The sequence below is a fragment of the Malaya genurostris genome, chromosome 3 (assembly GCF_030247185.1).
Source record: "Malaya genurostris strain Urasoe2022 chromosome 3, Malgen_1.1, whole genome shotgun sequence".
Lineage (NCBI taxonomy): Eukaryota > Metazoa > Arthropoda > Insecta > Diptera > Culicidae > Malaya > Malaya genurostris.
In genome coordinates, this window is record NC_080572.1 from 232,260,447 (window position 1) to 232,273,091 (window position 12,645).

A 12,645-nucleotide genomic window follows, 5' to 3' on the forward strand; every position below is an offset into this window, starting at 1 on the left:
GCATTAATATTAACCAATTTTCAACCGAAAACTTCTTTGTCCGTCTGTGGGTGGGATTCCAGTATCTGAAATGGTGTCTTGGTATAAATTAAACACAAAGAACCGCAGACGAAACACGTGGGCTGACGAGCGCCGGTTGCGAAGTATAGACACGAGCTCCGAGTTTCCCGTTTATTTATTACTGCTGCTGACAAACGTGCTTCCCGAACAGAAACCTCCTACAAAATGTTACACCAACCAACGACCTAACTGCTCCTTACTGAATAACATAAGCACATTTCACACACATTTTTCATGGCTGTGCTGGCTGGCTGGCTTACTACTATGGACTATGGAGCAGTTTTCCTCACAACGCGCCCATATGGCTCACCTAGACAGCCAATGTGCAGGCGGTGTTATGATTGTTGAAAAATGTTATACCCTAAGCATATACACACACAATGCTACCAACGATATCACTTCCTAGTGAAGCAGCCAAGTCCTGCCTGTCGATGATATGATTTGTATTAATATTCACAAAATGCTGCATCATTTCCAGACGTGTTTTGCGTCTCCGCATAGAGCAGAACTAAGAAAGAGCTCCCCCGTCCCGTCCTGATGGAATATTGTCGGTCGAAGCGCACACATGTCGAGATATCACCACCCATTGCTGCTACTTGTAGAATACCGGAAATGGGGATCAGCAGAGTGCTTTCTGTGATACACAGCTCGCAGCGGAATGAAGAGAAAGAAGCAATCGTTAATTATGTTTGATTTTTCTACCACGTATTAACACGCCACGTCAAGGACTGTACCAAATAGACATGGTCGGGATCCCCGTGTGGCAGGGGTAACCTTGGTTGCGTTGTGGTAGACAATGCTAGTGAATGAGGATAAATGAGCGATTTATGATCGTCCGCCGTAGACAGTGACCAGACAAAGGAAAGGCGAAGCTGTTTGCTTAGTGTTTGGCTAGGTCACACAAGTATCACGTTACACTAGTGCAAAGGACAAAGGCCATCGTGATATGCGGTATACTATTAGGACTTTTTGCCGGGGATTAGCTCAGTTGATATCTCGGAAGGATCGCGGTGGGCAAACAATTACAGATAAAACGGTTTTCAGACTGTTTGGGATGGGTGCCTTTTTTATTAATACTAGATTGAAATTTGTTTCATTGTAACGTGACCAATCCTTTCTTAGAAAAAAAAGATTTTCCTTAACCGAAATCGGTGTATTATCCAGCTACGTCATCACCGAACTACTTCAGTCGGATCTACATAAAATCATCGTGTCGCCTCAGCACCTCTCAGCGGATCATATCAAAGTGTTTCTGTACCAGATCCTACGCGGTCTTAAGTATCTCCACTCGGCACGTATTCTCCACCGAGACATCAAACCCGGAAATTTGCTCGTGAATAGCAACTGTGTACTCAAGGTAGCCCCGGAATGGTTTCGCACACTTTTCGACATACCGAAACTTACGGTTTTACTTTTTTTTCAGATTTGCGATTTTGGACTGGCCCGTGTTGAGGAACCTGACCAATCGAAGCATATGACACAGGAAGTAGTTACTCAGTATTACCGTGCACCGGAGATTCTCATGGGTGCACGACATTATTCGGCTGCCGTCGACGTTTGGTCGGTGGGATGCATATTCGGTGAGCTGTTAGGCAGGAGGATTCTTTTCCAGGCACAAAGCCCAGTGCAGCAGGTGAGAATTGGAACCAAATTTGAAATACTGGAAAATTCTAATCTTATATCAATTTCATCCTTGCACCTTGACCCGGCCAGCTGGAGCTCATCACAGAACTGTTGGGCACCCCCTCGTTAGAAGACATGCGACACGCCTGTGACGGAGCCAGAACTCACATGCTCCGACGAGCCCCGAAACCGCCATCACACTCCGCACTGTACACGCTTAGCACGCATGCCACCCACGAAGCAGTGCATCTACTCTGCCAGATGCTGGTTTTCGACCCAGTAAGTACAATACGTTTGATCGTTGCTTAATTTGACACTTGCTTAATTGTGGTACCTCACTTGATCCGTAGGACAAAAGAATATCGGTGATTGATGCCCTGGCACATCCATACGTCGATGAGGGTCGGCTCCGTTACCATTCCTGCATGTGCAAATGCTGTTACACTCCGTCGGCGGGTATGCGTCAGTACGCGGCCGAGTTCGAGCCTTCGGCAGCGCAACCCTTCGATGATCTCTGGGAGCGAAAGCTGACCTCGGTACAGCAAGTGAAAGGTAGGGGCCGTCGAACTGAAATCACCCCAATAAATTATGCCGGCCTAACACATTCGATCTAACCGTATTTCTTTTCCGACTCTCAACAGAGGAAATGCACAAATTCATTGCCGAACAGCTGCAAACTGGTCGTGTGCCATTATGTATAAATCCTCAGAGTGCCGCTTTCAAGAGTTTTGCCAGGTAAGGATTAAGTCGTCGTATGCAGCGACATTACGTTTAAATCACTTTTTTTTTTTTTGTTTTGTTCACTTGTTCCCTCTCAGATAGTTACTTTAAAGTATAAGTAGAATACATAACAGGTTCACACTGATAGCGAAAAAAAAAACAAAGAAAACACTTGGACAGAAATTGTAACATTTTTTTCATTTAGCAAAAACTACTACTATGAAGGGAATTTTATGTTCCACAGGTTCCTGTTCAGAACACCCAAAACATAAGAAGCTCTAGCATTAGAAAGTATTCTTTCAGCGGTCAAGTTTATGTTTGTTTTAATTTAATCTCAATGAAAGTATTTCCTACCACTATAAGACACTGAAATGTTTCAAAATGTTAGTATCGTCAACAACAGCAATAACAATCATCAGCCATCACCATCATCAAATTATCATCAACAGTAGCGTGTAAACGAAAGACACTTAGAATGTCGCTAGGAGGCAGTGAGATAGCACAGAACTACCAGCTGCAAATAGACCAGAAAAAAATAAACAGAAAACACACTTCCGCTAGTCTCTTCTCGGTCTAGATCCACTACTACAACTAGCTAAAGAACTAAGAATCAATCGCTCGAGTGACTTTGAACGCGCTGCGGACTGGTTGCCCTAGGTGTGTCCGATTTTTGTTTTAATTCTTTTCTAGCCTCACACAATATTTACCCCGTCTACCCTCAAAACTTACCACGCCTCATGTGTATATTAGTTTTTAATTTGTAAAATACTTCATTTAATTGTTTAATTCTGGTTTTGACTGTTTCATATAAACATTCTCTAAATATAAATCATCGTTTTTAACCTTCCTAAAGCACCATATATGATGTTGCCTTTGCATACTCCTACATATACATATAGCATTTTTTTTAATAATTAATCTGTACCCTGCCTTTTCCGGAAGCTTTTCTAATTACTTACAAGTGCGCTAAACCGTTTGCTTTACCCAATAGCTCTAATTATTGTTATTGTCCATAAATTGACTCGTAAAGTATTGGTGGGATTAAACGATAAACCAACTTGGCTACGTACGTTGTAATTCATTAGGTCCGGTATTCGTGATTATTAATCGAGTAATGTTATTGCAGCTTCACACGACAATCGGTTAGCAAAAAACGGGAGCCATCAACTTGATGTCTGGCAAACTGACCAACCATTAAACTCCAAAAAAAAAGGTGTCACGTTCCTTACTTTAACTACAGATGGATGTGCGGAGTGGAATTTCTTCGAAAATTTTCCAAACTTTAAAAAGAAAAAGGTAACAGCATAAATACACAAATTCTCCGGTTTAGGTTGAGGGATCTCTTCAATGGTGCAATCGACTAATGGATAAGGGATGAATTTTGTTATATTTTCTTCAAGCAGATATGATTATTCCACCGGCAAAAATGTAACTTATTTCATGTTTTGCCAATATTTAAATTCGCGTCAAGCAATTTTCGTTTTTCAGTTGTATTTTGTATCTAAAAGAAAATTCTCATTTGAGAAAACTTCAGTGAATAACGTCAACACCAACGGCGGTGAAAAACTGTCCACTTATATTGCAATTATCAGCGTTTTTCGAGTGCTTCATGTGCTTCGTCCATGTTGGACTTGGCAGAATAGATACCAAGAAGTAAAATTATGAAATTTAAAACGAACACCGCATGAACTAAAGAGCAGGGTTGTTACGGTAGCGCGGAATCCGCGGTTTTCAAATTGTGAATCATTTGTTCAAAAAAAAATTTAGTTGTATGAATCCCCAAAAAATTAAAGATGAACGTTTCAGCATTTGGTAGAGTTGGCCGATGAAACCAAAATTTACGAGGAGGCAGCTCTAGAAAATAGTTTCTTCAGTGGACGAAACTTCGATTTCATGCTCTCCGATCTCAGATGGGCAAAAAAGAAAACCAAGAAGAAAAAGTTAAAACGTTTATCTAGTGCTGGACCCGACCGTATTCCGTCAGTGGTGATAGGAAATTGTTCTAATAGTTTGTTGGTTCCACTATCCAACATTTTCAATTGCTCTTTGCGTTCTGTAATTTTTCGTGAAATATGGAAGAAATCCTATGTGTTTCTAGTTTACAAAAGTACCCAACTACCGTGGCATTGCTGCTTTGTGCGCTATATCGAAGTTGTTTGGAAATATAGTTCTGGATTTTATAACACTTAGTTGCTCTGACTACATATCTGAGACTCAGCATGGATTCATGGCAAAGCGTACACAAATTTAGTACCCTACACTTCCTTCATCATACGTTCTTTACAAGCACGACTATAAGTTGATTCTATATATACACTGAGGTCTCTTTTTATGCGCAAAATAAAACCGCGTAACTTCGTAAATCCACGTAAAAAATCTCAAAACGGAAGAATTTTTTTCATGTCAAATGTCTTAGAAATGCATGAAACGTCCATACTTGATGTAATCTCAAAAAATTTATTTGTAAAAATCGACTTTGGTACTTGTCGGAAATCCGCGTAGAAAAAAACCGCAAAATGGAAGAAATTTTTTATGCCAAATGCATAAGAAATAGAAATCTAATGTATTCTAGAAAAAATGGCAGAGAGTTAACTTTCGAGATAACACCAGATCTCGACGTTTCATGCATTTCTAAGACAAAAAAAGTTAACCTCGTAACTTCGGAAATCTGCGTAAAAAAACCGCATAAAAAAGACCTCAGTGTACACCGATTTCTCTACTGCGTTCGGCCAAATCAATCATCACATAACGTTCTCCAAGTTAAGTAGACTGAGATTTACCGGATAATATTTTCATTTGCTTCGATCATATCTAACTGGCCGTGAAATGATACTGAAAATACGAGACTGTACAACCTCACCATTTGCTGTTACCTCTGAAGTTCCTCGAGGAAGTCATCTTGGAACTTTTACATTTTTATTGTATGTCAATGATTCAAATTTTTCGATCAAGTGTATGAAACTATCGTTCGCCGATAACTTCAAAATATTTCATATAATCAAATCTGCAGCTGACTCAGAGTTCCTACAAAAACAATTGTATAATTCAACTAATTGGTGTAACATCAACGAAATGGTTTTAAATGCCTCTAAATGCTCCGTCATCTCTTTTAGTCGCAAAAAGTATGTATTCATTTAGGGGTTTGCCAAATTTGGTGCTAGGGCACATAACAGTTTTTATTATTTTTTTTTTACGTTTCGTCTTTGACTCATCAGTGCAGAGCAGTTCAAATTGAACTGCTTAGTGCTAAACTCGGCAGTTCAATTTGAACCGCTAAGCAGACGTAAAGTTTCTGCTACTTACAGAACACTTTTCGTTTTGCAATGGAGTGCAATGTCTTTTCTGACGTGCCGAACGAAAACATGTTTTCGACTATTTCTGGCCGATGCAGGTCTGGTGATTTAGAGTTATGTGTCCTAGCACAAAATTTGGCTACCCTCTAAATGACCAGACCTGCATCGGCCAGAAATAGTCGAAAACATGTTTTCGTTCGGCACGTCAGAAAAGACATTGCACTCCATTGCAAAACGAAAAGTGTTCTGTAAGTAGCAGAAACTTTACGTCTGCTTAGCGGTTCAAATTGAACTGCCGAGTTTAGCACTAAGCAGTTCAATTTGAACTGCTCTGCACTGATGAGTCAAAGACGAAACGTATAAATAGTATGTATTCAAGTTCGACTACAATATTTCACAAACTGTTCTCGAACGTGCATCGTCTGTTAAGGACCTGGATTTTCTTCTGGTTTTCAAGCTAAATTTTTTGGAGCGCATAGAGTTTACTATCTCCAAAGTCTTGAAACTATTAGGATTTATTTTCCGCATTACTGAAGAATTCTCTGATGTACATTGCTTGAAGGCTCTGTATTGCGCTTAAGTTCGCTCAACTGTCGAAATGCTGCTGTTATCTGGTCACCTTATTACCAAAACGATACCCAACGCATGAAGCGATTCAACGCAAATTTGTCCGATTCCGAGAGATTTAAGGAATATGGGGATTTTGTGCCTACTGGAGAGCAAGTTTGACAGAAACTAATTCCAGTGAACTTTTCCCTGCTCCAAATAAAACAACGAAGGATGAGGATGGAAAGAAAGACATTCAGAGTAACATCCGATAAAAAGAGAAATTGCTCTCTCAGAAAACAAAAGCTAAATCAGATCATCTTAAGGGGTCTACCTTAAAATTCTTCTTGTCGAGAAGGAAAAATTTTCCGAGCAAGAGATCTTGAAACAAAAAAAATGTCTTGACTGAAATCTGTTTAACTTCTTTCAAAATCACAACATTGTGGACAATTTTATTTTCGCTTCTACATTTTCCGTACTTCAGAGAGTATACATTAACTAACAACATCGAAAACGATGGAGAAATAAAATGAAATCGTTTTCATGGGGTTTCTCAAAGTTACATGTTGTATGCGGTCTTATTTATTGTGTTTATATGACAAACTTATGCAGATTTTTAGATTATATTCAAGGATTTTCAAGTTCTGCGGAAAGTAACAACTGCATGAAAATAGTGATGTAAACGCTTCGCTCGAATATCGCGCGTTTTAGTTTACAACTTTGCGCGGACTTCGCGAGTTTTAGTTTTCGACTTCGCGCGTTCTGATTTCGAAATTTTTCGAAACAACCCTGAAAGAGTGAACGGACTCGTAATTGCATCACAAAAATATATTCTACGAAAAACAGCCCATTCAACCGATCATCTCCAAACTTTCAGAAAATCGAATCAAAGATATTGTTTTACTTTTTCCATGTTCGTGTTATTCAATTTCAATAGCGAAATGACTGAACCTTCCGTTTTACACTATTCATTGGGTCTTGTACAACGTTTGGGCCAACATTTCTTGCGTAAAAAATCATACTTCTCAGTTGGCCGCAGTTCCGGAGCGTTCGGGGGATCGAAGTCCTTCGGTACGATGTTGACCTCATTAGCCTTATACCACTTCGAAACATCTTTTGAGTAATGGCACGAGGCTAAAACCACTCAAAAAAGCGTAGGACCATAGAAGTGGAAATAGATGCTTTCGGAGGCATTCCTTTATCTATATGGAGGAATTCTTCCATTTCCTGTACGATCAATAGGCACCGGATGTCATAAATGAAGTGCTCCGCTTTCCACATGGGCAATTTACGCTGCCCCTATACTAAAGTACGACGAATTCACGACTCTTTTATACCTACACTCAAACACAATTATCACAAGACATAAGAGAGTCCACAATAGTTCGCTTGCAGAACCACGCAAGGTACGAACAATAATTAAACATAATAATAGCATAATAAAACAGACTAAGTTGATTTCTACAATCTTAGGATCGCTTGAAAAGCTACCATTAGATCATTGATTCAGTTCAAATCGCAAAGAGCAATCACTTCTATTCCGAACTGCTATGCACTATGCAAAATGCGTGGATGAGTCGAAGACGAATCGTAAAATGAAAAAAAACCTATAAGGAACAGTAACTTTGGGTTGTTCGAACTGATGAAGTGGAACTATGCATCCAAATTTTTAAATAGTTTATGATCGAATAGCTATATGTAATAGTATCAATCTCTTGTTGTAAAAATTCCATAATAATGCGCCACTTTAAAAGCACAATATTTCATCACACAGTGTCTTCGAACGATTATTATTCTCAACACAAAACTTTTAGATATTTATCATTTAAATACTCGATGATGTCACTTATGTCGTTTTTCACTGATTCCACTCGCTCGGTGCCAGTATTTTGCGCTGAAATTATATAAATGAAAAAGATTTGCATGCTTGCTGCTCGGATAAGGAATAGGGTGCAAAATAATGGCCCGCGAATAGCCCCGAAAGTGCATTTTTTTTCGTGCGGTGCAAAACACTTTTCAATGAAAAACGACATTAAATTTGCAGTTGGTTTGCATCGGATAAATTATAGCCCAAATGTATGCAATTAAATTCATCGCATTGAGCTGTTCGATATTCAGCCACCTTACGCCAAGTTTGCCTATGTGCAAATATAATTCTGGCGCCAGATGTCGCTTTCTGACGTGTTTTGCAACGATTCGTGACTATGCGATAATTTTACGAGTTTGCGATTTGAATAAAAGCGATAAAAAATTGCTCATTGCGTAACGAATATCTCTGTTTCAAATAGAAAATTTATCTTAAAAATTGGAAACAATCCAAAAATCAATCTTTCCGGTCATCCAGTACAAATTTATGTTTTATTTTCAATGTCGATTATTTTGCCACGGTTTCAACCCCTATTTTATGTCATTTTGACACTCAGCAATTTATGATACAATTTTGTTAGATAACTAGATAAATAATACAAAAATTTAGTTTTCTCAAATTTTTATAAACAATGCGGAAAATTCATCATGTTTGTCTATCTTTTTCGCAGTCGGACGACGGTTTAAGGTAGTCTGGCACATATCAATGTCGATGCTTAACTAGACGAGTGCCTTAATTTAAATTCGGAATTCGTAGTAAGAGTTCTGATTCAGGCATTCAAACTTCAGAATCTTGGAACAAAATTCACGATATGAATGCTAGATCTGGATTTTGAAACAAGATTTTAGATTTGAACCCAGAACTCGAATTTTGTATCTTTGGAATTTCTGCATTTAATCTCTGAATTCAGTTTTTAGAATAAATATCAAAAACATAATCAAACTAAAGTAAAAAAGAATTTTTTTCATAGCATCATGAGAAAACTTGGCAACCTTGAGATACGAAATGAGAAGAAATAGCACATTCAAGTGAATTGAGTGCAAGCTTTTATCTCATATTTTATTATTTTTTTTTGTTTCGCATTTTTAACAAAATTTTAAATAAACATGTTAAAATATTTCACACTTTGGTTCAGGTACATTGAAAGATATTGTTCATGTTCAAAGTTATGAGATGAAGGGATGAGATGGAACTAAGATCTCAGATGAAATAGGAAGCCGTTACCCTAGTTTTAATCAAATTGAGTGCGCTCGTCGTCTCATGTTAGTGCACTAAAAATTGAGTATCTCGGAGTACGGCGTTGAAAGAAATAGTTTTTTTTAGATTCGATGGCCATTTCGTAGTTAGCGAAGTGTTGCTCTGACAAAGCTGCGCCATGGATCGGAAACAAATGGTCATCGAATAGAATGAGTGGGCAGAACATCCCAGTTCAGTCTATTCAAATTAGTTTTATGACTTCCGCAAACATAGGTTCCTGCATTTGCCATGAAGCAATATAACTTTGTCGTGACGTTCTCAGTTCCGATCGCCGAAAAGTCGAATCTTATATCGTTTTTCATTGAAAAACACTTGTAGCGTGGATTGCTCTGGTTTTGCACTTTCTAGCAGAATGTTTTGACGGTGTTTCATTGTCATTTCTGCCCCAATATATCAAAGTTTTCTCCAATCCTCGAACTAGTTGTTAAAGTCAATTTCCGGAATATCCTTCAATGCGTGTAGTGATTCACGTGTGATGTCTTCAATTGACTCAGAACGGTTTCCCCGAAGCGGTCGTTTGAGTTTGCTGCATAACCAGAAGTCACACGGAGCTAAATCAGGCGAATAAGATGGTTGCGGAACGATATTGGTTGATTTTTTTGGCAAAAAAATCACGAAGAATCAATGCAGTATGCGACGGTGCATTATCGTGGTGCAAAAACCAAGAGTTTTGTCGGCCAATAATTCCGGCCTCTTTCCACGAATAGCTACGTGCGAATGACGCATAACACTCAAATAGTATTCCTAGTTGACAGTTTGGCCGGTCGAAAAGAATTCAGAGTGCACCACACCTCGATAATCAAAGAAAACTGTCAACATTACCTTGATTTTTGACTTACTTTGACGTGTTTTTTTCGGTTTTCGCTTATCGTTTTTGTACCAATCAAAAACATTTGCTCGCTACATACAATTATCGGCACCAGAAATTTGATTCCGCACACAAAATCTAATGGAACTTCTTTGTTGAATAATTTCACTCATTGTAAAAGTCGCAGATTGCACTTTTAATACTTCAGAATGACACGCGTATACTAAACACTAATGAATATTTTGACGTGACACTTGGCACAGATGTCACTGGCAGTCATACCAACCCAGAGGAAAAAATATTTCGACGAATAAGTCTTACTACCTTTTGTCTACACTAGTAAAAATTGAACTTGAAAATTGGTTGACATTTGGCTATTATCAACTATTGTTTCAATTAATAGAGCTAATATTGTTCCTTGTAAAGAAAAAAATGAATAAGGGGGTATTCGCTCATAAATGCATATTTTTACTAGAAGTAATATCGTAAATTATGACGCGAACAAAGAATAAAAACCGAAGAGAATAGTTTACATTCTGTCAATTTAATAATATTAGGTGTACAACTTTGCTTCCGTCGTTTTTTTTTTCCAAAATTTAAAGCTTTATTGCGAAAAAGTGCTTACAGATGTATTATTCAAAGTATTGTCCGTCGCTAGCGACAACTTTCTCCCATCTTTCCGTAAATTTTCGGATCCCGGCTCGAAAAAAGGAGTCCTTTTTTGACGCATTTTTCCAACTCTTCGAAGGATTGAAAGTGTTGATCTGCCAGGCCGTGTGCCATCGAACGGAATATATGGAAGTCAGAAGGGGCGACATCTGGGGAATACGGCGGGTCTGGCAAGACTTCCCATTTCAGCGTTTCCAGGTACTTTTTGACCACTTTTGCGACGTGAGGCCGAGCATTGTGGTGTTGAAGGATGACTTTGCCCTGTCGCTCTTGATACTGTGGCCGCTTTTCTTTTAGCGCGCGACTAAGGCGCATCAGTTGCGTTCGGTAGCGATCTCCTGTAATGGTTTCACCCGGTTTTAAGAGCTCGTAGTAAATTGTTATTCATCTTTGAAGGTTTTTTCTCTTCCACCATCATGTTTGTCTTCGACATCGAAATCACCATTTTTAAAACGTTGAAACCACTCCCGACACGTTCTTTTACTCAGAGCAGCATCACCGTAAGTTTCTGAAAGCATCCGATGCGCTTCAGTTGCATTTTTTTCGAATTGTAACAGAAAAGTAAAACTTCCCGCAAATGGCGAGAATTGGGCACATAAACAGACATTTTCGAGCGTGAATAATACGAAAACAAGAACAACTGTCACTGAAACGGCGATGACAATTCGTTAGGCACTGTACACACTCACTTTAAAGGCATTATCATCTATGTATTTTAACCAGCCTCAGGCGGTACAGCCACCTATCGGAAAACGGCGGAAACAAAGTTGTACACCTGATAATGATAAAAAACCTTGAACCCAAAATTTACATTGTCGTTGCAAAAATGAAATTTTTTTTAAGTAATCAAATATTATTTATGACAAGCTCATTCGCCTCGTCTTGTTGAGTAACCGAATTGTATCAGGGAATAGTAATTCGTGATGCCTACGAAAGTAGAATACAAACTTGAGTTTTGCTCGGTTCTATTTAAGCACAACGTTAATATTTTAGTCTTTAGTGATACAAGCATTACTACAACTTGATCTTCTAATAACTTTAAAAACTACATTGAATAACCTTACAGTCTTGAACTGTTATTAAACTCGCTAATCATTTAAATCCTGCTCAACAGAAACTATTAAGTGTTATATTTCGGAATAATGACAAACATTAAATAAAATAAAATCATCTTTGTCTCCTTTGTTCTCCTATCTTTCTTTTCTATTTTTTTTCTCTTGCACGCGTTTCTAATGTTGAGTGTTAGTTGTGATTCGTCCAGGAATACAATGCTTGTGTTAAGTGTCACTTTTTACGAATAAATGCTAATCATATAGACGTTACTCCTAGTACTTAACAATAGCTTATTAAGTCGCTATGTATACGTAATATAAGATAAACCGAAATCGGACCACCTAGGTGCAGACCCTTCGATTGTATCTTGTATTTGTTGTAAATTAGCCACGGAACATTCTTTCGTTTAAAAATAATTAAATAGTTTTGCGACTTGTGTATCCCGAACCCGACACGATCCATTTTGCGGAAAACGATCCCTGTTTAATACGTTGTTACATCTTTCAATCTAACAGTTTCCCATTCGATATCCAAAACACTGACAGCAACCCCATAACCGTTGCTTTTGCCTACAGAACTAAAACTTAGATTTCAGAAGCAGACGAACGATCAGTGTAAGCTAATGGAATCGTCATTCTCTGCTTGTGCAATCTAGTGATCAAATTTCTCAATTTGTTTTAAATATAATTGCATGACTGGAACTGTTACTATATTTTATATTACAACATATCTAACCATATAGTGTTCAT

At 38.3% G+C, this 12,645-nt stretch overlaps 1 protein-coding gene across 8 annotated transcripts in view; it reads left to right on the forward strand.

The window, feature by feature from the left end:
• LOC131435995 (serine/threonine-protein kinase NLK) overlaps nucleotides 1–12,645 on the forward strand; it is a 281,004-nt gene that overhangs the window by 247,994 nt on the left and 20,365 nt on the right. For 4 of the 8 annotated variants that reach the window (XR_009230565.1, XR_009230567.1, XR_009230569.1 and 1 more), the window contains 6 exons: nucleotides 1,225–1,417; nucleotides 1,484–1,693; nucleotides 1,774–1,962; nucleotides 2,034–2,235; nucleotides 2,325–2,418; nucleotides 2,792–3,060. Coding sequence is in view for 2 of the 8 variants with exons in the window: in XM_058604350.1 (XP_058460333.1) it covers nucleotides 1,225–1,417; nucleotides 1,484–1,693; nucleotides 1,774–1,962; nucleotides 2,034–2,235; nucleotides 2,325–2,418; nucleotides 2,502–2,505 (892 nt within the window). In the remaining 6 variants the exon portion in view is untranslated. Of the gene's footprint in view, nucleotides 1–1,224; nucleotides 1,418–1,483; nucleotides 1,694–1,773; nucleotides 1,963–2,033; nucleotides 2,236–2,324; nucleotides 2,419–2,501; nucleotides 2,760–2,791; nucleotides 3,061–3,529; nucleotides 3,700–12,645 lie in introns of those variants that run through there. The other 4 variants (XR_009230568.1, XR_009230570.1, XM_058604350.1 and 1 more) reach the window with 4 other exon arrangements.